Below are 24,380 nucleotides of genomic sequence, written 5' to 3'. Positions count from 1 at the left end.
GCCTACATTTAGATTTTTAACCCATCTTGTATGGAGAGCGCTTTCTTCCAGATGGAGAGCCAATCACATTAGCCGTTCTGTGACACCAACCAGTCCTTTCTGCCCCCTACTGGGACTCTGTCTTCTGTCATCTGTATACACACCGAGGTCTATTTCTAGGCTGTCTAGTCTGTTCCAGGGATGGCTGTCTTCCTGTGTTGGGACGCGTGTACTGCTTTTAGAATCTGGGGGGGGAAAGTAATTTTTTAAAAATAGCAATCCCTTTGGAAGTGCTGCTGAACGCCTGGCAGCCAGGAAGCCGACCTGAAGCAGTGGGTTTTCCTGTTCCCAATAGGAGGCCAAGACTGGGAGGGAAGAAATAGAAAGGACCCAGCTGCTTGTAAAATAAAGTCTTCCCTTTTATTTCAAATCAACCCATTCCCAAGTTAGTGCCACACGTTGAGATCAGGGGCCCTAAGCCCACTGGTGCACGCGGGAGTGGGGGCAGGGGGCGCTCCAGTCCCTTCAAGGATGGACCTGGAGACCAAGGAGGAGGGGCCTTCTCTCTGGCCAGCCCCTTCCCCTGGCATGGCCTGTCAGCCTTCTTCCAGGGCTGAGGGCGCGTAGAGGGGGCAGGGCAGGGAGGCAGGCCTGTCTGGGGTGTCCGTGGCCATAGGCCGTGTTAGTGGTGGGTGCCCAGTCAGGCTGGGTTAGTGGGGTCCTCTGCGGCAGCCAGGGAAGGAGCTGCAGAGAGAGACAGACGGGGCACCAGATGCTGGCACTGCAGCCACCGCTGTGCCCAGAGTGGGAGAGGAGGGCGGAGGCCAGCTTTGAAAACGGGTGTCCCTCTGGCCGCTCACCAGGGAGGGGGGGCAGGCTCCTGTCGGGCATGGAGGAGGGGCTCAGATAGATGACTGCCACTGCACGAAGCGCTTGGATTCCTGTCGGGCATTCGGGGTCAGAGGACGGCAGGACACGGGGACCTGCTTTGTAGCGTGGGCCCCCAGCCTCCTCCCTCAGACCCAGGGGTCCAGGCCCCCAGCCTCCTTCAGGTTTGGGGGTCCGGGCCTCCAGCCGCCTCCTCCCTCAGACCCGGGAGTCTGGGCCCCCAGCCGCCTCCTCCCTCAGACCCGGGAGTCCGGGCCCCCTGACCTCCTCCTCCCTCAGACCCGGGAGTCCGGGCCCCCCCGCCACCGCCTCCCTCAGTCCCGGGAGTCTGGGCCCCCAGCCGCCTCCTCCCTCAGACCCGGGAGTGCGGGCCCCCAGCCGCCTCCTCCCTCAGACCCGGGAGTCTGGGCCCCCTGACCTCCTCCTCCCTCAGACCCGGGAGTCCGGGCCCCCAGCCGCCTCCTCCCTCAGACCCGGGAGTCTGGGCCCCCAGCCGCCTCCTCCCTCAGACCCGGGAGTCCGGGCCCCCAGCCGCCTCCTCCCTCAGACCCGGGAGTCTGGGCCCCCAGCCGCCTCCTCCCTCAGACCCGGGAGTCTGGGCCCCCAGCTGCCTCCTCCCTCAGACCCGGGAGTCTGGGCCCCCTGACCTCCTCCTCCCTCAGACCCGGGAGTCCGGGCCCCCAGCCGCCTCCTCCCTCAGACCCGGGAGTCTGGGCCCCCAGCCGCCTCCTCCCTCAGACCGGGGAGTCCCATACCTGAGGGTTAAAAGGATCATCATCATCTGTATCATCGTAGTCGTCACTGGGGTGCGATGGAAGGAGTGACAGAGAAGGAGGATGGGAAATCCATCAGGAGGCTGACCCTCCAACAAGACCAACACCCCGCCCTGCCATGTGTCGTCTCCCCTCCTGACCTGGATGGGAACAGGGCCCAGGCACGAGGCAGGCTGCACAGGGTGGTGGCCAGGGCCCCCGCGGACAGGAGGGAGAAGAGCAGCAGGAACAGCAGGCCTTCCAGGGTGTCTTCGCACAGGCCCCGCAGGGCTGTGCTGTAATCCTGGGGGGGGGGGGGCAGGGGCGGGCATCAGCAATCGGCAAGCAGTGTCCTCTCTCTCCCCACACACACTGTGCAACACTGAGGCTGCCCCTTCCCCCAAGCTGTGCCATGCTGGACAAGTCACTCAACCTCTCTGTGCCTCAGTTTCCCCCCAACCCCATCATACTTGCTTAGCAGAGAGCTGGCACACAGAAAGTACTCAGCACACAGTAGGTGCTGTGGTCACTGTCATTATCACACCCACAGGTAGGACCTCAAATCTTGGCCTCTTGTCCGTCCAGTCCATCACTGAGAACCCTCCACCCCACCCACACCCACTAGATGCCAGTAGCACCTGCCCAGCTGTGACAAGCAAACATGTCCCCACACATTGTCCAGTGTCCCCTGGGCAAAATCTCTGGCCTGGAACAACACCCAGTGAAACACTTCCCTGGGTTGAAAAGGCACCTTGCACATAGTGTGCATTTGATAAATGCCAGCTGTCATCCCTGGGAATAATCAGGATCCCCTTTGATGGACTGCCCAGACCCCACACATCAACAGAGGATGGGCCAAGGGCCTCTCCTGAGCCCGCTGGTGACGAAGGCAGTCCTGGGGCCTTACAGCCCCGCTGGCACCAAGGGAACGGAGCTGGGCCCAGGTGTGGTCTGGGAGCACTGAGACATGCCTGCAGGCTGCTGTGACCTCCTGGATGAGGGGGTGCAAGGGGCTGAGATGAGACAAGACCAGACGGGGCCAACCACACGCACCACCGAGGAGCGGAGACATTAATCCCCGTGCCGTGGAATCACTGGAGGGGTTCAGGCGGCAGAAGAACTTGATCGGATTGTGGACTGTGTTTAAAAGGCTCACCCAGCTGTTGGCTGTTGCTGAGAGGGCAGATGGAGGTGGGGATGGGGTGGGTGCAGGGAAAAGGCTCTGGCCACAGGGCCGGAGGTGAGCAGGGTGAGGGCCAGGGCAGCTATGATGGGTGCTGGTGTGAGCAGTGCTCAGACCCCGGAGTGGTTTCAGAACAAGGGCTAGCAGAGCTTGCTGGCAGAATGGCTGATGGAGGTGAGGACAAAAAGCAAAAGGGATCTCCAAGGTTCCTGGCTTGAGCTGCTGTGTGGCATGTGAGGAGGGTGCGGTGGGGAGGGGGGTACAGAAACCGAGGGAGGGGCTGTCAGGGACACAGCCTGGAAGGAGCAGAGCTGGCATTGGAACCACGTGTGTCAGGTGTCAGAGCCCAGCCTACTGCCACGTCATCCTTGAGGTCCCTCATCCTGATTTTCATATAGGGAAACCCGAGAGTGAGGGCCAGATGGGGGAGGTATAGGGTCCCATGGTGCCTGAGTGCAGGGCAGAGAATCTAACCTGCTCCCCTCCTTCTTCCCTTCCCTTCCTTTTTTTCTTTTGTATTTTTCTGAAGTGACAAGCAGGGAGGCAGAGAGACAGACTGCCGCATGTGCCTGACCGGGATCCACCCGGCATGCCCACTAGGGGGCGATGCTCTGCCCATCTGGGGCATTGACCTGTTGCAACTGGAGTCATTCTAGCACCTGAGGCGGAGGCCATGGAGCCATCCTCAGTGCCTGGGCCAACTGCTCCAATGGAGCCTTGGCTGCGGGAGGGGAAGAGAGAGACCGAGTGAAAGGAGAGGGGGAGGGGTGGAGAAGCAGATGGGTGCTTCTCCTGTGTGCCCTGGCCAGGGATCAAACCTGGGACTTCCACACACCGGGCTGACGTTCAACTGCTGAGCTAACCAGCCAGGGCCCCTTCTCTTCTTCACGAGGAACCCTGGGCTGTAATTCAGCCCAGTGTCCAACTGTACCATAGAGAAATGTGTGGGCCATTTGAATACAGAGCAGTGTAGCCTTGGAGGACACCCCACCTTGCTCAGCTCGGGTATTCAGCAGCTTTGACTGCTGACTCAGTGCTCCCTTCCCCCACAACCCATTGTCAGAGTGCTGGCTTCTGGAGCCACTCAGAACCGTCCTATGGGAGAGATGGGTCTTCTTCCCCCACCCCACCCCCATGGGGCAGGTTGCCAGATCAGACACAGGACACCCTGTTAGATTTAATTTCCAGATGCCCAGCAACAACAGACACTTAGTGCAAGTGTCTCCCCAGTATGGTTGGCACATGCTTCAGAGTAAAGATGTATTTTTGTTAGCTGAATCTGGCAGCCCCAGTCCAGGGCCCAAGGCCACAGACAGGAAGAGGAGGGGTGTGTGTTCAGCAGACACAGGCCGGAGCTGCAGCAGGCCCTTGGGGTTGGGGGCTGGGGCGTCAGACAGTGAATAAAGAGAGTCAGGAAGCAGAGAGGTCAGGAGTGGGTGACTTAGGGCAACAAGAGAGATTGAGAGAGAGAGAGAGAGAGAGAGAGAGAGAGAGAGAGAGAGAGAGACCGCGCGTGCGCACACAAGAACCCTGTGCCAGGTCCTCATCTCTGTGGTGTGCATGGGCCAGCCGTGCAACCTTGGGTGACCCAGCCCTATGTACCTTATAATCCAAGTCTGTAAAACAGACAATAACAGCAGTTCTGTCCTGATAGATAGCATCACTGATGAGGGCTAGGTGAGTCACCACCGCGAAAATACCATAGACTAGAGCCTGCACTCAGTCAAGCCTATGTGCACGCAAAGGGAAGACTCATTTTCTCCTGGATCCTCACCACCACCCAGTAAAGCAGGTACCGGCTTCCTCATTCCACAGGCGAGGAAACCTAGATGCAGGGGACCGACGTGCACAAGCCGGTGGTGGCCACACAGCCCATATCAGAGTCCAGCCTAGAAGGAGATTGCAGGACACCAAGCACTCTTTCTCCAGGGTGTCCTGCCCACCCCTGCCTCAGCCCGATGACAGCATGCACTGCACGTGAGATGTACAGGGATTCACCCCTGAATCCCAGTTTTATAAGTGAGGAAACTGAGGCACAGAGCAGTCAGTGACTTGCCTGAGATAAAGAGCTGGGACTGAACCCCCAGGCAGTCTTGCTCCAGAGTTCGCTAAGCTGCACCACCTTTAGGGGGAAAGGAAAGAGGAGAGGAGAAAGGGAGGGCAGAAGCGGAAGAAGAAGGGGGAGAGGGAGGCCCTTCAGGGCCCAGGCCAAGGCTCCCCGAGAGAATGTGGGGAGGGGTCAGGAGTCACCTTGTGCAAGCCTCGACAGTGCAGTAGTGCCACCAACTGGTGGAAGTTTCCCTCAGTCACATTCAGAGTCTCCTCCAAGGACAGCAGAGGTTTCTGCGGTGGAGGGAGGGCTGTTATCCCATCTACTCCTTAGGACTGTCGCCGGGCCCCGCCCCCACAGACAAACCACGCCCCGTCGTTTGAAAACCCCTCCCTCAAGGGCCGGTCCTCCCGTTCAGGGCCCCGCCCACCCTCGGGCCCCGCCCACCCCCTCATGTGCGGTTCGGGCGGTCGCCCTGGGAGCCCGGGTGGATGGGGTGTGGGGACCTGCGCGGAAGGGAACTGGGGCACGGCTTCCCGCTCCAGGCCCTGCAGCTGGGAGTGGATGTTGGCCAGAGCTCGCTGGGACAGAGTCAGCCTCTGCGGGAACACAGGGAGAGAGGAAGACCCAGTGGTCCACGCCGCCGGCCCACTCCTCTCTCGGGACACGGGACTGGGGCCCCTGGCGCCTTCATCCTCCCGCAGAGCCCCTAAGTCCAGGCCCCAGCCCTGCCCTCCTCACCCCGGATCCCTGGCCGCGGCCCTAACCTGTTGAAAGGGGTTGGAGACGGCTTGGTTGCAGAGGAAATAATAGTTCAGGATGTCTGAGGCGGGAGGGGGAGAGGGGTAGGCCGTGAGTTGGGCGGGGCCTCCCTGAGGGAAGGCGTTGGGGACCGACCCTGTCTTTCCACTCTCAGGACCAGGGGCCCTGTACCCTGCTCAGGACCCTCCTGCGGTTCCAGTGGCCTGGCGTTCTGAGACTGGCCACTCGCCCAGTCCCTAAAAGCTTCTGCTCGGGCCATAACCCAAAACACGCAGGTCTCCACACTCCGTGGGAGCTCCTGCTTCTGAGGTCCTCTGCGTGATTATACTGTACTCCCCGCTAGTGTCTCAGAGGAGACCAAGCCTCCATCCCTCAGGCCCCGCCCTCTCCCGAGCCCAGCGTCTTCCGCCCCCAGTCTCTTCCAGCCCACCCAGTAGGTGCTGTGAGCTTCAGGGTAGGGCAAGACTGGCTTACACTGGGCACCCTCTTCCCTACCCCAGGCAGGACTGGGCACAGAGGCCTGAGCATCCCGGGTGTGCACCAGATCAATGCGGTCACCTGAGTCTAGCCCAGTCTCCTCCTGGGTCAGGTTCAGGATGTAGGTGTCCGGACTGGAGCAGAAGTCACTGAGACCCTGAGAGAGGCAGCAGGAAGGGGGGGAGGTCAGACCAGAAACTGCCCCAATGCCATTCTCCTGCGGACTCAGTGCCCCCAGCTCCCTCCCTCCCATCAAGAACCCAGGCCTCGCCCTGGCCGGTTGGCTCAGTGGTAGAGCGTCAGCCTGGCGTGCAGAAGTCCTGGGTTCGACTCCCGGCCAGGGCACACAGGAGAGGTGCCCATATGCTTCTCCATCCCTCCCCCTCTCCTTCCTCTCTGTCTCTCTCTTTCCCTCCCGCAGCTGAGGCTCCATTGGAGCAAAGTTGGCCCAGGTGCTGAGGATGGCTCTATGGCCTTTGCCTCAGGTGCTAGAATGGCTCTGGTCACAACAGAGCATCGCCCCAGATGGGTAGAGCATCGCCCCCTGGTGGGCGTGCCAGGTGGATCCCAGTCGGGTGCATGCGGGAGTCTGTCTGACTGCCTCCCCGTTTCCAGCTTCAGAAAAATACAAAAAAATACAAAAATAAATAAATAAATAAATAAATAAATAAATAAAGAAAGAAAGAAAGAAAAGAACCCAGGCCTTCAGCCCCTCTTCCTTCAGACCCAAGTGTCCAGATCCCAGCCTTTCGGGATTTATAAAACCAGCCTCACACCTCAGAACCTGTGACCCTGGCCACCAAGTCCTTCCTCTCAGGACCTAAGGCACTGAACCCCACCTGGTCTCTGCACTCACCACAGCTGTAGCTGCCTCCAGGCCCAGGGAGCCCCAGCTCAGGACAAGAACCACGAGACTCATCACTGTCATCCTGTGCGGGGAAGGATTGGACTTGGGGTTCTAGAGTTCTGAATCTCTCCACTTTGCCTCTTCCCTTCCCCCACCCCAAATCTCATCACAGCTCTACTTCAACCTCTGCAGCCTGGAGGGTCAGAATTAGGGGCAGAGAAGTTGGAGGAGGGGAGATGGACCTGTGGTTGCTGATGTCAAACTGAACATCTGCTCCCTGCCCAGAGAGGTGGGGGGCAGTGAGAAGGGCCCTGGGGTGGCAGGGTTCAGCTTAGCTCTGCCCCATGTCCTCTGAGACTCTGAAGGGGCACCTGTCCAGCGCTGGACCCCATTTCCTGGCTTTCAATTCTGCAAAACCCCACTTTTCCCAAGCACACTCCCAACTTCTCCCTTGGTCAGCCACCTGCTTGCCAAGACCACCCCTCCCAGGGGTGGGGACAGCTCCAGGCCTGAAATTAGCACTGGATGGTGGGTAGCAAGCAAGAAGGGAACCTGGGGCCCTGGCCTGTTGGCTCAGCAATAGAACGTCGGCCTGGCATGTGGAAGTCCCGGGTTCGATTCCTGTTAAGGACACACAGGTGAAGCGCCTATCCGCTTCTCCACCCTTTCCCCTCTCCTTTCTCTCTCTTCCCCTCCCGTAGCCAAGGCTCCATTGGAGCAAAGTTGACCCGGGTGCTGAGGATGTCTCCATGGCCTCCACCTCGGGTGCTGGAATGGCTCCAGTTGCAGCAGAGCAACGCCCCAGATGGGCAGGGCATCGCCCAGTAGTGGGCTTGCGGGTGGATATCGGTTGGGCACATGCAAGAGTCTGTCTCTCTTCCTCCCTGCTTCTCACTTTAGAAAAATACAAAAAAAGAGGGAAGAAAAGGGAATCTGGGGGTCCAAACGACGGCCCTGACCAACAAGGGCCATCTTTGACTGTCTTCGAGCCTCAGGGGGGCGTAGATGGGACTGGCAGAATCTCTTATCCTAGGGTGAGTGTGGAGACAATGGTGGCCACCAGTATAATAAACCATCCCCCATTCGTCACCACCCCAGCGGCAGGGAGGAAGCAAGGGCTCCTCCAAATGGGGCAGGCTGGCCTGAGTTGACTGTAGCTCCAGCACTTCCTGGCTGGGCATCCCTGGGCAAGTGGCCCAACCATTCTGAGCCCTGATCTTCCCATCCTGATGGGGTCAGTGTGAGGGTTCCAGAGGAGTGTGGGGCATGCGAATGAACCCCAACGCCACATCATGGCCACGCAGCCTCAGACTTTGTCGTCTCCAACCTCTGGTCCCTCATCTGCACGATGGGCTCCTGACAGGGCCCTCCTCCACAGGTTATTGTGACAATTGAAGGAATCGTCGTTCATGGCCCTCCGTGGATATCAGCTCACCGCCACATCCTCAGCACAAGCCTCACTGCCTATATGCACTGTATTGGGATTTCCTGCGCTTCCCACTACATGGGGCCTGTTTGCAGGTCTGCCCGCCCCTTCTGGGAGGCTCCAGGTCTGATCTCTCTCTATGTGCCGGCCAGCCCAGCCTGGGAACTCCATGGAGGTCGTGGAGGTTTGTAAGACAAAGGAACAAACCAGAGCGAGCCCAGGAGGCCCATGGTCCCTCTCTCAAGAGCGCTGTGGGATGGCACTCAGCCCCCCTGGGCTGTGGCCCGTGTGTGCCGAGGGCACTCAGACTTACACGATCACCAGCCACTTGCTCTGCTTTGCCAGGCCCAGGAGGGTGAAGAGGCAGACCAGGAGCTCCAGGAGGAGCAGGAGCACGTAGGCCAGCCACCTGGGGGGGGGGACACAAGGGTGCAGCTGAAGAAGCAAATCCAGCCTTCCGGCCACCACCCAGGCTCCCAGACTCAGCACAAGGTGATGGCACCCCCATGGTGACGCTCATCTCTGCCTGTCCCCAGGTCTCCAGGCCACAGCCCAGCTCACTTGTGAAACAGGTACACTGGAGGGGCGGGCCACCTCGCCTTCTCTAAAAAGCACAGGTCTCAGGGTCGGAGCACCTGGGGTCACACCCTGACTGGACCACCCACGACCTCTGTGACTCGTGACCCTGCACATGTGATATGGCCTTGGACCCCAGCCCCCCACTCCTGCAGAGTGGAACACCTAAGGGTGCCATGTCTGCAGATGGGTCCTCACTTAGCTGTGTGTCATGTCTCCTGCCTCCTGTGCCTCAGTTTCCCTGCCTGTAATGGGGGTGGGTGGTGGTGGGGGGAGAACAGCACCTACTTCTTTATTTATTTTTTCTTATTAATTTCTTTCTTTCTTTTTCTTTTTCTTTTTCTTTTTTTTTTTACAGAGACAGAGATAGATAGGGACAGACAGACAGGAACGGAAAGAGATGAGAAGCATCAATCATCAGTTTGTCACTTCACTGAGACACCTTAGTTGTTCATTGATTGCTTTCTCATATGTGCCTTGACTGTGGGCCTTCAGCAGACTGAGTAAACCCTTGCTCAAGCAGTGACCTTGAGTCCAAGCTGGTGAGCTTTGTTCAAACCAGATGAGCCTGCGCTCAAGCTGGGGACCTCAGGGTCTCGAACCTGGGTCCTCCACATCCCAGTCCAACGCTCTATCCACTGCACCACTGCCTGGTCAGGCTTCTTGATTTTTTTTTTAAACATTTGTGTGTGTGTGTGTGTGTGTGTGTGTGTGTGTGTGACAGAGACAGAGAGAGGGACAGATAGGGACAGACAGACAGGAAAGGAGAGAGATGAGAAGCATCAATTCTTCACTGCAGTTCCTTAGTTGTGCATTGATTGCTTTCTCATGTGTGCCTTGACTGGGGGGCTACAGCACAGTGAGTATCCCTTGCTCAAGCCAGTGACCCTGGGCTCAAGCTGATGAGTCTTGCTCAAACCAGATGAGCCCGCACTCAAGCCGGTGACCTCGGGGTTTTGAACCTGGGTTCTCCGCGTCCCATTCTGACGCTCTATCTACTGCGCCACTGCCTGGTCAGGCCAGCACCTACTTCTAACGGTTGCCATGAGGCTAATGAGTAAGAACAGGTAAAGCACTTAGAAGAGGGCTAGGCATGTGGACACGCGTACATATCAGCTCGACCATGAATAAAGGGACTTTAAATGTTTCTTAAGAATTCAGTATTGGCCCTGGCCAGTTGGCTCAGTGGTAGAGCATCGGCCTGGCGTGCAGGAGTCCCGGGTTCGATTCCCGGCCAGGGAACACAGGAGAAGTGCCCATCTGCTTCTCCGCCCCTCTCCCTCTCCTTCCTCTCTTTCTCTCTCTTCCCCTCCCGCAGCTGAGGCTCCATTGGAGCAAAGATGGCCTGGGCACTGAGGATGGCTCCATGGCCTCTGCCTCAGGCACTAGAATGGCTCTGGTGGCAACAGAGCAACGCCCCAGATGGGCAGAGCATCGCCCCCTGGTGGGCATGCTGGGTGGATCCCGATCGGGGCACATGCGGGAGTCTGTCTGACTGCCTCCCCATTTCCAGCTTCGGAAAAATGCAAAAAAAAAAAAAAAAAGGCAGTATTAATGAATAGTAATTCACCCTGACTGGTGAGAAGAGAGTGTGTGAGTCCATAGCATGTGCAGGAGCTGGGGTACCTGAGTGTCCTCAGGTGACCTACAGGTCTTGGCTCCCCCGTCCCCGTTGCCAGTTCATGCCACCAGCTTTATGCCCACTCCTTCATGGGCAGGCGGCCAGTCCTGCTCTAAGCTGCTGTGAACACCTGCTGTAAGCCTCTGTGAACTCTGCCCTGCCAGCCAGCAAAGCTCTCCCTCCCTCCTGGGGGCTGATTTCTTTCCAGGAAACAGGCCACATTGTTTGTCTGAGGGACTAGAAAGTGCCATATACGCTGGTGTTGGTTCCTCTAGAAGGTATTTACTGTTGCTGTTGGTTCCCTTCATACTGGCGTGGTCTGCACGGCAACCTCACGTCCACCTGTAAGAGGGGTGGAGGCCAGCTTGTGCGGCCCCTGGGCATGGCCACCACGCAGAACCTGGACTCTCAGGCAGCCAGGTTCTGGTTGATGCCCCACGGGGCATCCTCCTCCTGACCTGCCTCAGCCCCGTGTGCCCCCCTCCATCTGAAGCACAGAACCCAGGCAGGACTGAGTCTGTCCTTTCTCCCCCTACACCTGGGCTGGGCCCTCTGAAGGTGTCTTTTTGGATGAATGAAAGAAATAACTCTTAATGGATAAAGGAACGAGGACTTCATCATGGTGGCGCTGGGAAGGGTGGCTGTCCCAGATGTCTGCCTACCAATCCCTCCTCTCCTTCCAATGTCCCCTCCTCAGCCTGGCCTCCCAGGACTCCTCATTCAAACTGGCAGCTTGTGTGTGAAGCCCACCCCCTCCCTCTCTTGCTTAACTTTCTCCAAAGCTCTTTCCACCCTACTACGTAAGACATTCAATTCAATGACTGGTCCCCCTCCCCTCGGAAGACTGGAAGATGGCAGGAATCCCTCTCTGCTTTGATCATTGCTCTGCCTTATAAAACCTGACATTTTACAAACACCTGTATAGTGCGTGCTCGTTGTTATTATAAGGACCTGACTGATGTCAGCTCATTGGATCCTCAAGAACCTGTTGAGGGGGAAGGGGTGCCACCCATTATTCCTACTTCACAGATGGGGGCACTGAGGCACAGAGCTGGAGAAGACTGGTTTAAGGTCACAAGATTAGGCCCTGGCTAACTTCAGAACACAAGTTCCTAACCACGTGGGCTGCTATCTCTCTCACCCAAAAGGTGCTATCTGTTGAGTGGATACAGGTGTCAGGTGGATGACCCAGGGGGTGAACTAGTGAGCAGGGCAGTCCAGAAGTGAGTGAGAGCAAGAGTGAATTAATAAATGGGGAAGTCAGGGAAAGAGTGGGTGAGTGGGTACATGAAGGGACTGGGCAAACGATGAGTACTTGGGGGGGTTGGGGGGGGGTGGAGGTAGACATCTCTTGGTCTGTCTCTCAGCAGCAGGGCTCCTCAGCCTCGTCACTACTAACAATGGGCATGGACCACCCTCATGGGGACCATCTAATGCACTCACTGTAAGATGGTGAGCAGCATCCTCGACCTCCCAGACACCTAGTTGTGAAAACTACCTTTTTTTTTTTTTTGACAGAGATAGAAAGTCATAGATAGGGACAGACAGACAGGAAGAGAGAGAGATGGGAAGCATCAATTCCTTGTCGTGGCACCCTAGTTGTTCATTGATTGCTTTCTCATATGTGCCTTGACCGTGGGGCTGCAGTAGACCGAGTGGTCCCTTGCTCAAGTCAGCTACCTTGGGCTCAAGCTGGTGAGCCTTGCTCAAACCAGATGAGCCCACGCTCAAGCTGGTGACCTCGAGGTTTTGAACCAGGGTCCTCCGTGTCCCAGTCCGATGCTCCATTCACTGCACCACTGCCTGGTTAGGCATGACAACCAACTTTTGTCTCCAGACATTGCCAGATGCCCCCCGGGAGCACAATCTCCCCCAGATTGAAAACCCCTGCCCACCTGTATTCCTCCACAAAGGACACATCTTCGGCCACCTGCAGGGGGCTCAGGGACACCCCCTGCCAGAAGGCCAGGCCCTGGAGCTGCTGGGCCACCGCCTCTGCCTGCCGCCGGGCCCCACGGGCAGCAGCCACCAGCTCTGTGCGCTGTGTGAGCACCTCCTCCAGCGTGGTCAGCTCTGTCTTCACCGCCTCGCTCAGCCTTTCCACCGTCTCCAACACCTGGATGCAGGGGTGGGTCTGTGGTCAGGGCAGGGCGTTCCCAGGGTGCCCAAGGGTGGGGGGCGGGGTTGTGAAGTTAGATGAGCAATGGGAAGAGTCTGAGATCTGAGGCTAGGGAGTCTGTGATTGAGGAAGGGACGGAGGGGGCTGCCCGGTCTCCATCAGAACTTCTGGGTGGTCAGTGGCTTGAGCCCCAGGCAGAGATTCAGGGGTCCCAGGTCTGAGGTTCACATCTGCCTTCCCAAGTCTGGGGTTTCGCCTGGGTTCCACGGTCCAGGCTCTGTATGGGACATGAAATCTGAGGCCTGAGCCAGGCTGGGTCTTGTCCTAGGACGGAGGATGGGTGTGAGCCCTGGGTCTGGTTCCTGAGTCTCAGCACAGCTGTCCCCAAGTTGGCATTTGGGCCAAGAATCAGGTCTGGATCTGACCTGGGGGCAAGGGTGGGGGTCACTGGTGTTTGGTCTCTGTCTGGTTTGGGCTAGGAGTTGAAGTCCAGGGCTGAGGCTGAGTGTGAGCACGGGTCCGGGTTTGATTCTTAGAGTCCCAGATCTGGGCTGTGGTTTGTGGAAGGGAGTCGTGTATGAAACCCTGATTTGTAGTCAGGGTGGGTGGGGGTCCGCTGTACAGGCTGAAATTCTGAGCCCCGGGGCCTGAATTGCAGGTTTTGGGGCTCGCCTCTGGGTTTGGATTTTATTCTGGGGGAATGGGGCCCTCGTCACTGTATGGGGACCTAGTGTGGGTGTTGGGGGCTGGTCGCTGCTCAGCCCTCACCAGGTGGTCAATGGCGCTCAGCGTGTGGTTGGCGTGCAACAGTGCGGAGCTCAGCTGGGCCACCCCATCGCTGGTCTCGCTGTTGCCATAGAAACCGATGCCGATGCCCGCACTGTGAGGAGGGACGGGAAATCACAACGGGTCTTGAGACCCGGGGTGGAAGGGGGGCCGCCGCCCCTTCCTCCTCCTCACCCACCCAATCCCGCCTCCCACCCCCACCCCTACCCCATTGGCCGAGCCCAACGTGGGAAAAGATCGTCTGCTGCCTGCCCCCCCCCCCACCCCCAGTTGCCACGGTAACAGGAAAACCTCACTCCCCCGACCCGAGGGACGTCATTGTGATGCTAATGGAGGTGGAGTGGCGAGGGGCGGGGGCCCAGATTTAACTCGCACCTCACCGGAGCGGAACCCTTGTAACGCCCAGCCCTGGGAGGACCTGTCCTCCCATCCCAGGACAGGTGGCCCCAGGCCCAGCCCCTCCGTCCTTTCCCAAACATCCGGGGTGCCCAGTACTTGTCCCTGAAGGGTGCAGCCGTCCCCCCCCCCCCATCCTGGGGTTTCCTAGGGATGAGAGCCGAGCCTGGAACTCCCGGACACCCCCCACCCCCGGGACCCAAGCTTCTGGCCAGCTGGGAGCCAAGCAAGGGAATGTGGGTCGACAGGCCAGGAGCCGGCGCCCCCCCCCCCCCCTTCCCCGGGCCAACTCACAAAGCTCCATTGTGGGGCCTGAATCGGCCCTATCCTCCCCTCTCCCCCCTACCCCTGTGGGTCCCTTCGCGGAGTGGCCAAGGCCAGACCGAGGCGGAGGGAGCCGGACGCCCTCCGGGTTCCCAGCCGAGCAGAGCAGGCCCCCACCCCCAGGCCCGACGCCCGCGCCCCCGCCCCCGCCCCCGCCCATTGTTCTTAGACCCACAAAGCTGCTCTTGTTCCCAGACCGCGGGGGCCGGCCGTGTCTCTCCCCCACCGGGCCTTTGTCCGCCTCCCCTGTCCACCCCCACGCTCAGGAGAGCCCTGAGAAGAAACATCTTGGATACAGGCCGCCCAGTCGCCTCTCCCACATACCCGCCTCCCACCCCCCACCCCCAAACACACAGACTGCTCCTTGCAGCATGGAGTGGGCAAGCCCGGCCTGGGCCGGAATGGGAGCACCGGCTTCCGGGCCACTCCCCCGGGTCTGGGCAGGACTGTCCGGGCCCTAATCTGCGGGATAGGACAGCTGTCCTCTCCCGGTGGGGGCGGCCCTACCGCCAGGGCTGTGTACCAAACCCTCCTCTCCTTTTTCCCCTGCGGGTGTCCCGGTGGGTTGAGGGTCCGAGACTCCACTCGGTCACCTGGGCCACGTGGCCTTGAAATGTGGCGTTGTCTCTCTCTCTCTCTCTGGACCATTCTCTTTCAAAACTAGTAGTGACACCCCTGAGTCCAGCAGGGTTACTGCCAGGAGAGAGAGAGGGCCCAGAGGAGGTTGTTGCCTGTCTTCCGGACCAGAACACCAGCACCATGAGGGCTGCGACCTTGCCAGGCTTGGTCAGTATCTACTGGCACTGAGGAGGGACTCCAGGACCGGTTGTTGAATGAATGAGTTAACACATGACGTCACTGGTTAACATTTACCGAGTCCAGCTGTGAGCCAGTGGCTGCACCTTCTCTCATTCAATCTTATAAGGAGGAGGTGGATGTTATCATAACACTCATTTTAGAGATGTGGAAACTGAGGCCGGGAGGGACTATATATAACCGTTCAGCGGCAGAGCCAATAAAACCCCTGCAGTCTGACCTCCCAGCTCTTAACCCCAACCCCTGGCTGTGAGGTCAACCGCCTGGGGAAAGTCATGTCTCTTGAATCTCAGTGTCTCCATCCATCCTATGGGGACAATTCTGCCTGCTGTGGAGGTGGGATTCTAGGACACCACAGAAAGCCTCGCAGAGAGCTTGGAGAACCCTGTCCCCACCCGCCCTGGGGCCCCATTACCAGCCGACGAGAAGGGCAGCGATGCAGCTCCAGGTCACGCAGCCTCCTCCGAGTGGGGGGCTTTTGGTGCCAGGGGGCTCTGGGGGCCGGCAGCAGCAGACACGGATGAGGTAGGCAGCAATGAGAATGAGGCTCAGGCCCAGGCCCAGGCCAGCCAGGGCTGCCACCAGCAACAGGGCCTAGAGAAGGGGTGACATCAGTCCTCAGAGGGGCCTAGGCTCCACCCTTGCTCAGCGGGGGTGGGGAGGGGTGTGCACCCTGGATCTCGGTGGAGGAGTAAGCCCAGACTGTGGTATTCAGGTTTGTGGAAAGAGAGGGGGTACCTAGTCCCCCTGGTCTGGCAGCTGGGGCTGTGAACTGGGGCTGTGTGATGTGTGGCAGGGGCCCTCCCCTCCCTGAGCTGTGTGTTTCTTCTTAACCAGGTAGTACCAGAGCTGTGGGATCAGGTGGTGGTGGGAGGGCAGGGGGTGGGGGTGGGGGGCTGTTCTTGGAGATGTGTGTGTTTGTGTGAGGCTGGGGTGGGGGCAGCCTTCTCTTCCCTCCTCTCTGCTGGTTGGTACTTCACACTGCTGCTCCCTCTCTGTCCCCTGCTGCTGAGCTCTGCACACCCACTACAGTATGAGTCTGCCACCCAGGGACTCACGGGGAGGGGGGCCTGATGGCCTCAGAGTGACAGCCTCAGGGAGGGGGGGCTCAGAGATGGAGACAGGGAGACTGAATGAAGACAGAGCTGGAAGGTGGAGGGAGGCTGACTCAGAGAGAGATGGGAAAGGAGAGACTCAGAGATGGGAGAGACAGATGGGGACAGAGACAGAGGTAGAACCCAAGGCTTGGAGGACCAAGGTGGGGTGTGGAGGGGAGACCTGTCTGTGGCTGGCAGAGCCTTGCAGAGGTGTGAAGTTCTCCTGGAGGCAGGGTTTTACAGTGGATGCCCTGTCATATTGTCATCCTCACAGATGCCCAGAGTGGGGCAGGGCTTTACCTGGGACCACACAGCATGGTAGGGACAACATCGTGGACAGATCAGACTTCTGCACTCATAAACTCTGTTTCCCCTAAACCAGTGTCTCTGCCTTTGTTCTTAGTGTGTATGTGTGTGTGTGTGTGTGTGTGGACAGTGTTTGTGTGTCCTGTGAGAGAGAGCACCTGTACCTTCAGGTGTGAGAGAGTGACCTGTGGGCATCTGTGTTTCTGGCACGATTCCTTGCATGTAAAGGGGTCTTCAGTGGTATGTGTGAGAGAGAGAAAAAGAGAAAGTGTGTGTGTAGGTGTGATGTATTGAATGTGAGCATGAGTGTGAGAATGTGTGTATGTGTTAATGTGTGAGCATGTATGTGCATCTGTGAGTGTGATGGAGTGCACGAGTGTGTGTATAAGTATGTGTGAGTGTGTATCTGTATACATGAGTGCGTGTATGGGTGTATGTGAGTATGTCTATGTGTGTATATGTGTATGTGTAAAGTGAGTGTGAGTGGACATATCTGTGTGTGTGTGTCCCCAGCCCGGAGTCAGTCCCTGTTTCTCCGCTGTGCCCACTGCAGTGATTTCCCTGGGGGCAATGTCCCCTTCTGGGGCGTGTGACTCTGCCCTCCGGTCCCAGTGTGGCACCGTGGCTATAGATGCGGGGCGTGAGCCTCCCCGTGTGCCTCTGGCGGTGACTGCTCCGGGACCCACTGTGCGGCTGTGTGGGCACCCGCTTGGGAAGGTCTCCGTGGCCGTAAGCAGGCACTGGGACCCGCGTTGGAGGCTGTGATTGTGTAACTGGAAGGCTGGGGGAGAGGGGCTGGCGGTCCCCCTGTGGTGGGGAGAGGGGGAGCCTGCAGCAGGCAGGGAGGCGCTGCTCAGACTGGCACAGCGGTGACCCAAATAGCTCAGAATACAGCGCACATCCCCCCCCCCTCCGCTTTTCTGGGACCCCTCCTTCTAAGCTCTCCAATTCCCAGCCCGTTCCAGGAGCTCCCCAGGGCAGATCTGAGGGGTCCTGCCACCCGCACAGGCAGGCCCAGGACCCAGCCCGGGCCTCACCAGGACCCAGCCCGGGCCTCACCAGGACCCCCCCCCCCCCCCTCCAACCCGCTGCAGCTCAGCCAGGCTTTGCTCATTAATCTCAAAGTCAAGGACTTGAATTAAACTGGGTCAGGGGACAGTTCTTTGGCCCCTATTGCAGCTGACCCAGGATGGGTCCCCTTCCCCAGGGACCCGGGTTCTGTAAGCTTCCCACCCCCCGGAACCGTTTCTGTCCTCCATTCCCCAAACGGAACCGAACCCTCTCCCTCCTCCTCCCCTCCAGCGCCCTGACCGCCCCTTCAGTCCTGAGACGGGCTCCCAGCCTTCTCTTCCAACACCTCCACCTGATGTCCCCGGCCCTGGCCCTGGCCCCCTCACCCGCTTCTCCATTTCAGGTCTCAGTCCTGTCCCAGAACCAGAACCGGGGCGCCCCAGCCTCCCTCTTCTCCACCATATCCAGTTCCTCTCTCCTGGGTCCCACCTTCACTGACTGTCTATCCCGTCAGAGACGGGTCATCTCTTAGGACATTTAGCCCCCTGGTGACCCTGGACCCTGGCCTCCCAGGCAGCTCTCAGGGACCCGGAGTACAAGGATCCCCGGTCCCGAGCCTCCTCGGGGACTCAGGGGTCCAGGCTCCTAGCTCTCCTTTATTTAAGCAGCAAGGGGTCCGGTCCCCCAGCCCCCGTCCCAGAGGAGCCTCCAAGTATGGGAGCCCCGCGCGCTCTGCCCTCAGACACCCCGAAGTCGGAATCCGGCCCCCCGCCGGAGAACGCAGGGTCTCTCACCCAGCCCCCCGTCTCCCGTGGGCCCCCAGCTCCCGCCCCCAGACCCCGCGCCGGGTCCCACCTGCTGGTATTCCTGCTCCTGGGGCGCGAACCCGCTGGGCACCGGGCGGAGCTGGAAGTCGGCGCGGGGCAGCTGGTGGAGAAGATGCACCCAGGCAGAGGGTCGGTAGCCCGGGGGCGCCCCCATGGCCCCCGGGGAGGGCGTGCGGGGCCGGCGCCGGGCCTGCGGGAGCCTCAGTGGCGAAGCGGGGCGCAGGCGGAGCGGGGTCTGGCGGGGCTCAGGGGAGAGGAGCGCGGGGGGGGGGGGGCGGGGGCGGGGGCGGAGATTGGGGGGAGCAGGGAGGAGGCGCGAGCGGGGAGGGCACGGGCGCGGTGCTGCCCCTGGCGGCCGCGGGGGGCACTGCGGCGCCTCGGAGGGCCCCGGGCGTTCCTCCCGCGCCGGTCACGGCTCCTACCTGCCACCCGCGCAGGTACCGCGACATCCTCGTCCCTGTGAGGCCGCTCGTACTATGTCACCTTACAACACAACGATCCCTTTATCTCGAGGAAGAACCCTCACGTCCGGGCAGAGGTGGCTAGTACCTGCACAGCCTCTTACAAATAATGGCAGTTGCATCAGTAAAAAATCCTCCCTTGCCTATGTCAACGCGCTCTTACCTGTAAAGGACGCCTCCATCTGGATAACAGCCTCCTCTCCCGCTTAAAAACAACTACAGAAACCTGTATAAGGGCACAGCTTCCAAACGCCAACTCTCCTCTGAGTGTATAGACCACTCATACCAGCATTCCCGGATGAGGACCCCTCACAACTGCGTGCGACCCCTCCCACCGCAGAACCCACGCGTTCCTCCAGGTGCTGAAGAACCGCCCCGGAGGAGCCCCTCTGTGTGCCTAAGGGTCCCCTGCCCCTCCCTGTTCCCTTGGCCGCTCACAGCCTCCACCTGCGTTGAGTCACACAGGAGCCCACCAGGCCACACTGACATACCGGCAAGTGGAGACGCTTGAGGGGAGGACTCTGCAACTTTGACGCCACCACCTAGGCACTTAGAGTTTGAGCTAAAACTAAGGTGCCCCAGAATCTGGCCCAGGGGTCCCCCACCCTGTGGAGCAGGGCTAGGTTTTGCCACTTGGGGTCTCCACACTAGGCGATTCTTGTGGGGGCGGACTACATGGGCGTCAGGAAGAAGGGGAGGTTAGTTCTCCACCTAGCTCATCCCAATATTTTGTTCTAGATGCATGAGGAAGGATTGGGGGTCGTTGCTTATGCCATTACTACAGAGAAAAATCGTGGTGGAGGTGGTGGTGGTGGTGTTTATGGTCATGATAATGATGATAATGAGAATGGTGATGGGGAGGGGATGATGATGGTGATGGTGATGGTGGTAATGATAATGATAATGATAGTGATGGTGATGATGGCGAGGATTATGGTAATGATGATGATGGTGATGATATGGTAAGGATTATGGTGAGGATTATGGTGATGATGGTGATGATTATGGTGATGATTATGGTGATGATGATTATTATGGTGAAGATTATGGTGATGATGGTGATGAGGATGGTGATGGTGATGATGGTGATTATGATGGTGATGGTGGTGTTGATGGTGATGATGATGGTGAGGATGATGGTGATGGTGATGATAGTAATTATGCTGATGATGAGATGATGATGGTGATGGTGATGATGGAGATAAGGGAGAGTGAGGATAGCTGCGTGCACGCGCGCGCGCACACACACACACACACACACACACACCTTCAATTCTCTCAGGAAAATGAATCTCCCTTTTTCTTGTTTCATTCTGGCTCCTTCTCTCATGTCCAGCTCTCTGTCTCTCACACAAGGTTTGCATCCCATGCCTGTGTTCTGGTATCTTCAGAGAATCGCCCAAGATATTCATCCTCATATACAGGAGACCTGACATGCTGTCCGGCAGAGATTTGCTGGCTTGGCCTTCTCCTGATCTAGTTCCCCGGGCCTGTTACTCCTGGGGAAGACAGGTGGTTATTCCAGGGTGGTCTCCAAGCCCTTATTTCTAGGATTTTTGGCTGAATAACATTCCAATAGCATTTCAAATTCTATTGTCATTTGAGACTCGGGTATCTGACAACCTCCCTCCAACCTCAGTGCAGGATGGCTCAGAGCTATTTAATTCCAGCCAATGCTTGCCATATGGGAAGAGGGACACAGTAGTGCCAGATGTTCCAAGTTTCCAAGAGAAGACAAAAACTGGATATTTTTAAAAGCAAAATCCCTCAGCTTTTAAATGTTAAAATTAATTCAAATTAAAAAAAATATCGTGTGGGCCAAATAAAACCTGTCTGTGGGTTGGAGCTAGCTGGTTTGTAAGCTCTGGTCCAGCCAGACGCTGAGCAGCATTGCACAGAAGGGGTGAACAGAGGAAGAGGAGCCCCCAAAGAGGCTGAGAAGGAGCAGCCAGGGAGGTGGGAGGGGAGCCAGAGAGGCAGCAATCCCACCTCCTTCAGGAAGGCACCCTGACCAGTTTCTCTTGATGGAAGACAGGGGCAGGTCTTGGCTCAAGGGCTCAGCATGGATTATCATGACAAAAAATCTGGTATGAGTGCATATGTTATAAGTACATTTTGATCATATTCTAGGACATACAAAGGTAACCTGTAGTGGCAAAATATTCAGAATAGTGCTTACGGGTTAAGGGGGCTTTTCTGTACCTTGATGAGGTGTTTGGTCATACAGTGGTCTGCCTTTATTGTCCACTTAAGGTCTGTGCACTTCATGGCAAATTGTATCTCAAAAGAAAAATAAGAACCCTAGTTAATGATACTCATGCTTAAGTATTGGCGGGAAGTGTAGTGGTGTCTGTGGTTTCCTTGGCAATGAGCCAACAAATAAAAGAAGATGGATTGACAGAAGGATGCTTATGTAATAAAGGAAAATATCAATGGTAGAATCTAGGTGTTGGGTCCCTAGGTATTCACTGTAATGTTCTTTATTTTCCCCCAGCTTTATTGAGATATATCTGTATGTAACACTGTGTCAGTTTAAGGGGTACAATGTGATGATCTGATACGTGTATAAGTTGAAAAATAATCGTCACAAAAAAGATTAGTTACCATGTACTTCACCTCGCATGGTTACCTTTTGTGTGTGGTGAGAACTATCAAAATCTATTCCCTTAGCAACTTTCAAGTACGAAACACAGTATTGGTAACACTAGTCACCGTGCTGATGTAACAGCCCCCCAGAACTTATCCATTTAATAACCGGGAGCTTGTACCCTTTCGACCACCTTCACCCATTCAGTTCCCCGCCCCCACCCCTGGTAACCATCAATTTGTCCTCTGTTTCTAGAAGTTTGTCTGTTTTAGATGTCACATATGAGACCATATACAATATTTGTCTTTCTCTGTCAAACATTTCACTTACTGTAGCACCCTCCTGGTCCATCCATATTGCCACAAATAGCAAGATTTCCTTCTTTTTATAGCTGAGTAATATTTCATATTGTGCGCATCTCATTTTTTATCTATTCACCCATCAATGGACACTTAGATTGTTTTCATACTTTGGCGATTGCAAATTCTGCTGCAATGAACATGGGGTGTTGATATCTCTTTGGGATAATGATTTTAATTCATTTGGGTAAATCCCTAGAGGTGGTATTGCTGGGTCCTAGGCAGTTCCACAGTGTTACATACAGGTATATCTAAATTTCATTAAAATTTTTTTTTCATTTTAAATTTTTTAATGAACTTCCATACTGTTTTCCACAGTGACTGCGCCAATCTGCATTCCCACCAATAGTGCACGAGGGTTCCATTTTCTCCACAGTCTCAGCAAAACATGTCAATGTTGATTTATGGATGAGAGCCATTCTGACAGGTGTGAGGTAGCATCCCACTGTAGTTCTAATTTGCATTTCTCTAATGATTAGTAACACTGAACACCTTTTCGTATGTCTGTTGGCCATCTGTATGTCTTTGGAGAAGTGTCTATTCAGGTCCTCTGCTCATTTTATAATTAGATTATTTGGGGTTTTTTTTTCCACTGTAATTGTCTTTTAATGTTTTTGTATATTTAAAATTTTTCACAATAAAATGTTGAGGAAAAAGGGGCAGGGTATAATTAGAGAGACAAAATATGTAGAGTAGTCCAATAAAGCAGCATTGGAGTAGAAGCCAAATATGAAAGACGTATCCATGGGCCCAAAATGACTCAAAGACTTGATTGGCTGAAGTGATCAACGGAAGAGAACAGACAAAGCTCCCCTGCAGAAGAATTCCAAATAATTTTTGTGGCTCTTCTGTCCTCAAGGACATGGAGAACAACTCCCTGTTACCTCAGGCTAGGGCTGAGTACAGTGTGTCCGTAAAGTCACGATGCACTTTTGACCGGTCACAGGAAAGCAACAAAAGATGATAGAAATGTGAAATCTGCACCAAATAAAAGGAAAACTCTCCCAGTTTCATACTTATTCAGTGCAGTACGATGTGGGCTCACACACAGATTTTTTAGGGCTCCTTAGGTAGCTATCCCGTATAGCCTCTACAGACTTGTCACTGACTGATGGCCTACCAGAACAGGGTTTCTCCACCAAACTGCCGGTTTCCTTCAACTGCTTATCTCACTGAGTAATGTTATTCCTATGTGGTGGCACTTCGTTATAAACGTGCCGATATTCACATTGCACATTGGTCACGGATTTGAATTTAGCGAGCCACAGAACACACTGAACTTTCCTCTGTACCGTCCACATCTTGACTGGCATGGCCGTGGGCTGCTCTGCTGTATACATGGTGCTACGTCATCATCTGCACATTGCGTACATGCTGCCACATCATCCTACAGAAAGTGGGAGGGTTTTCTTTTTATTTGGTGCAGATTTCACTTTTCTGTCATCTTTTGTTGCTTTCCTATGGCCTGTCAAAAGTGCACCATGACTTTACAGACACACTGTATAATGATGTCCTTCTAAAAGGAGACAGCATGACAGTGGGGGTGGGGTCAGCAGGGAGGGACTGCACAATTGAGAAACCTAAAAGGCTTCCTCAGCCAGGGGCTCCAGGTTAGCATGCACAGTGGTCAGACAAGTCGACTTTCACACAACGTGGTCTCCTGGAACAAAAGGACATTAGGCAAAAAACCAAGGAGCCTCACCAGGTGGTGGTGCAGGGGATGGGGCGTCGGACTGGGAGGCGGAGGACCCAGGTTTGAAACCCCGAGGTCATTGGCTTGAGTGCGGGCTCGTCTGGTTTGAGCAAGGCTCAACAGCTTAAGCCCAAGGTCGCTGGCTTGAGCAGGGGGTCACTCGCTCTGCTAAAGCCCCCCGGGCAAGGCACATAAAAGAAGGCAATCAGTGAACAACTAAGGTGCCACAATGAAGAATTGAAGCTTCTCATCTCTCTCCCTTCCTGTCTGTCCCTATCTGTCCCTCTCTGTTTCTGTCACAAAAAACACACAAACAAAAACAAGGAGACTCAAATAAAACGTGGACTTCAGTTAACACAAACGCACCCACACACCGCTTCATGAGTTGCGGCCGATGCACCATGGTCACGTAAGACGTGGGCAGCAGGGGAGATGCTGTCGTATCCCTACAACTTTTCTATAAATTTGAAACTATTCTAAAATAAAAATTTTGACCTAAAAAAAGAAACTTAAGAAAAATAATTTTTTTAAAATGATAGAATAAAAAAAGGTCTGAGCTCACTGGTGGGAGCAGGAAGCCGCTCTCTTCCATCTCACTCCATCTGTCTGAACCCCCTCTGCCCTCCCCTCGGCTATATTAGGAGCGGAGCTTCCAGATTCCCTCGCCACTTGGAGGTTTTCCAACTGTGTTGATTTCAGAGGGCCCGGAGTCCAGCCTGACTTTATATCCAAGCATCCATCTGGAGTTCCAGATCCAAGTCACTCCCTTCCTCCTGGGGGTTGGTGGGCTTGAGCTGAGACCCCCACAGACCAGGAGAGAATAGAGCACGGCACACAGTTGCTAGGCCCACTTTGCCCCTTCTCTGAGGGCAAAGGGAATGGAGATGGAGACGCATGTCCCTGGCACTGTGTGGCATTGCGGGCACCGCTCATCCAGGTGTGCTGCTGGTATCTCTTTAAGTCATGAGAATCCCTGGACGTCCCCTCCCCTCTCCCTCAGGCTGCCAAGAATTCCTGCTTTCCTTCTTCTTCTTTGG

The 24,380-nt window shown here is 56.3% G+C and overlaps 1 protein-coding gene across 4 annotated transcripts; it reads right to left on the bottom strand.

Annotated features, from left to right (window-relative positions):
- Positions 1–380: 380 nt before the first annotated feature.
- On the bottom strand, positions 381–18,470 carry TTYH1 (tweety family member 1). 4 transcript variants are annotated; one of them, XM_066374360.1, is made up of 14 exons: positions 18,272–18,470; positions 15,418–15,596; positions 13,449–13,560; positions 12,457–12,677; positions 8,678–8,773; positions 6,948–7,020; positions 6,173–6,248; positions 5,620–5,675; positions 5,359–5,451; positions 5,053–5,145; positions 1,781–1,923; positions 1,623–1,668; positions 840–920; positions 610–723 (listed from the first exon to the last, which is right to left on the bottom strand). In XM_066374360.1, the coding sequence occupies exons 1-13, from the start codon at positions 18,395–18,397 to the stop codon at positions 882–884; spliced, it is 1,353 nt and encodes a 450-aa protein (XP_066230457.1). In that variant the 5' UTR covers positions 18,398–18,470; the 3' UTR covers positions 610–723; positions 840–881. The 4 variants fall into 4 exon arrangements, with proteins under 4 accessions (XP_066230455.1, XP_066230456.1, XP_066230458.1 ...); XM_066374358.1 differs by lacking the exon at positions 840–920 and having other exon boundaries at positions 381–723; XM_066374361.1 differs by lacking the exon at positions 1,623–1,668 and having other exon boundaries at positions 559–723.
- Between the last annotated feature and the right edge of the window lie 5,910 nt (positions 18,471–24,380).

Source organism: Saccopteryx leptura, chromosome 3, assembly GCF_036850995.1.
Source record: "Saccopteryx leptura isolate mSacLep1 chromosome 3, mSacLep1_pri_phased_curated, whole genome shotgun sequence".
In the NCBI taxonomy this organism is placed as follows: Eukaryota; Metazoa; Chordata; class Mammalia; order Chiroptera; family Emballonuridae; genus Saccopteryx; species Saccopteryx leptura.
This window is presented reverse-complemented; position numbering and strand designations above follow the sequence as displayed.

What these genes read in the sequence shown, in the direction of transcription:
- TTYH1 (XM_066374358.1), bottom strand. Translation starts at nt 18,397, where the DNA reads ATGGGGGCGCCCCCGGGCTACCGACCCTCTGCCTGGGTGCATCTTCTC. An exon ending in TCCTTTGTGGAGGAATACAG is followed by an intron (nt 8,774 to 12,456) that starts GTGGGCAGGGGT and finishes CCCCCCCCCCAG; the next exon opens with GTGGCTGGCCTACGTGCTCC. An exon ending in GGAGACTGGGCTAGACTCAG is followed by an intron (nt 5,676 to 6,172) that starts GTGACCGCATTG and finishes CTCCCGCCTCAG; the next exon opens with ACATCCTGAACTATTATTTC.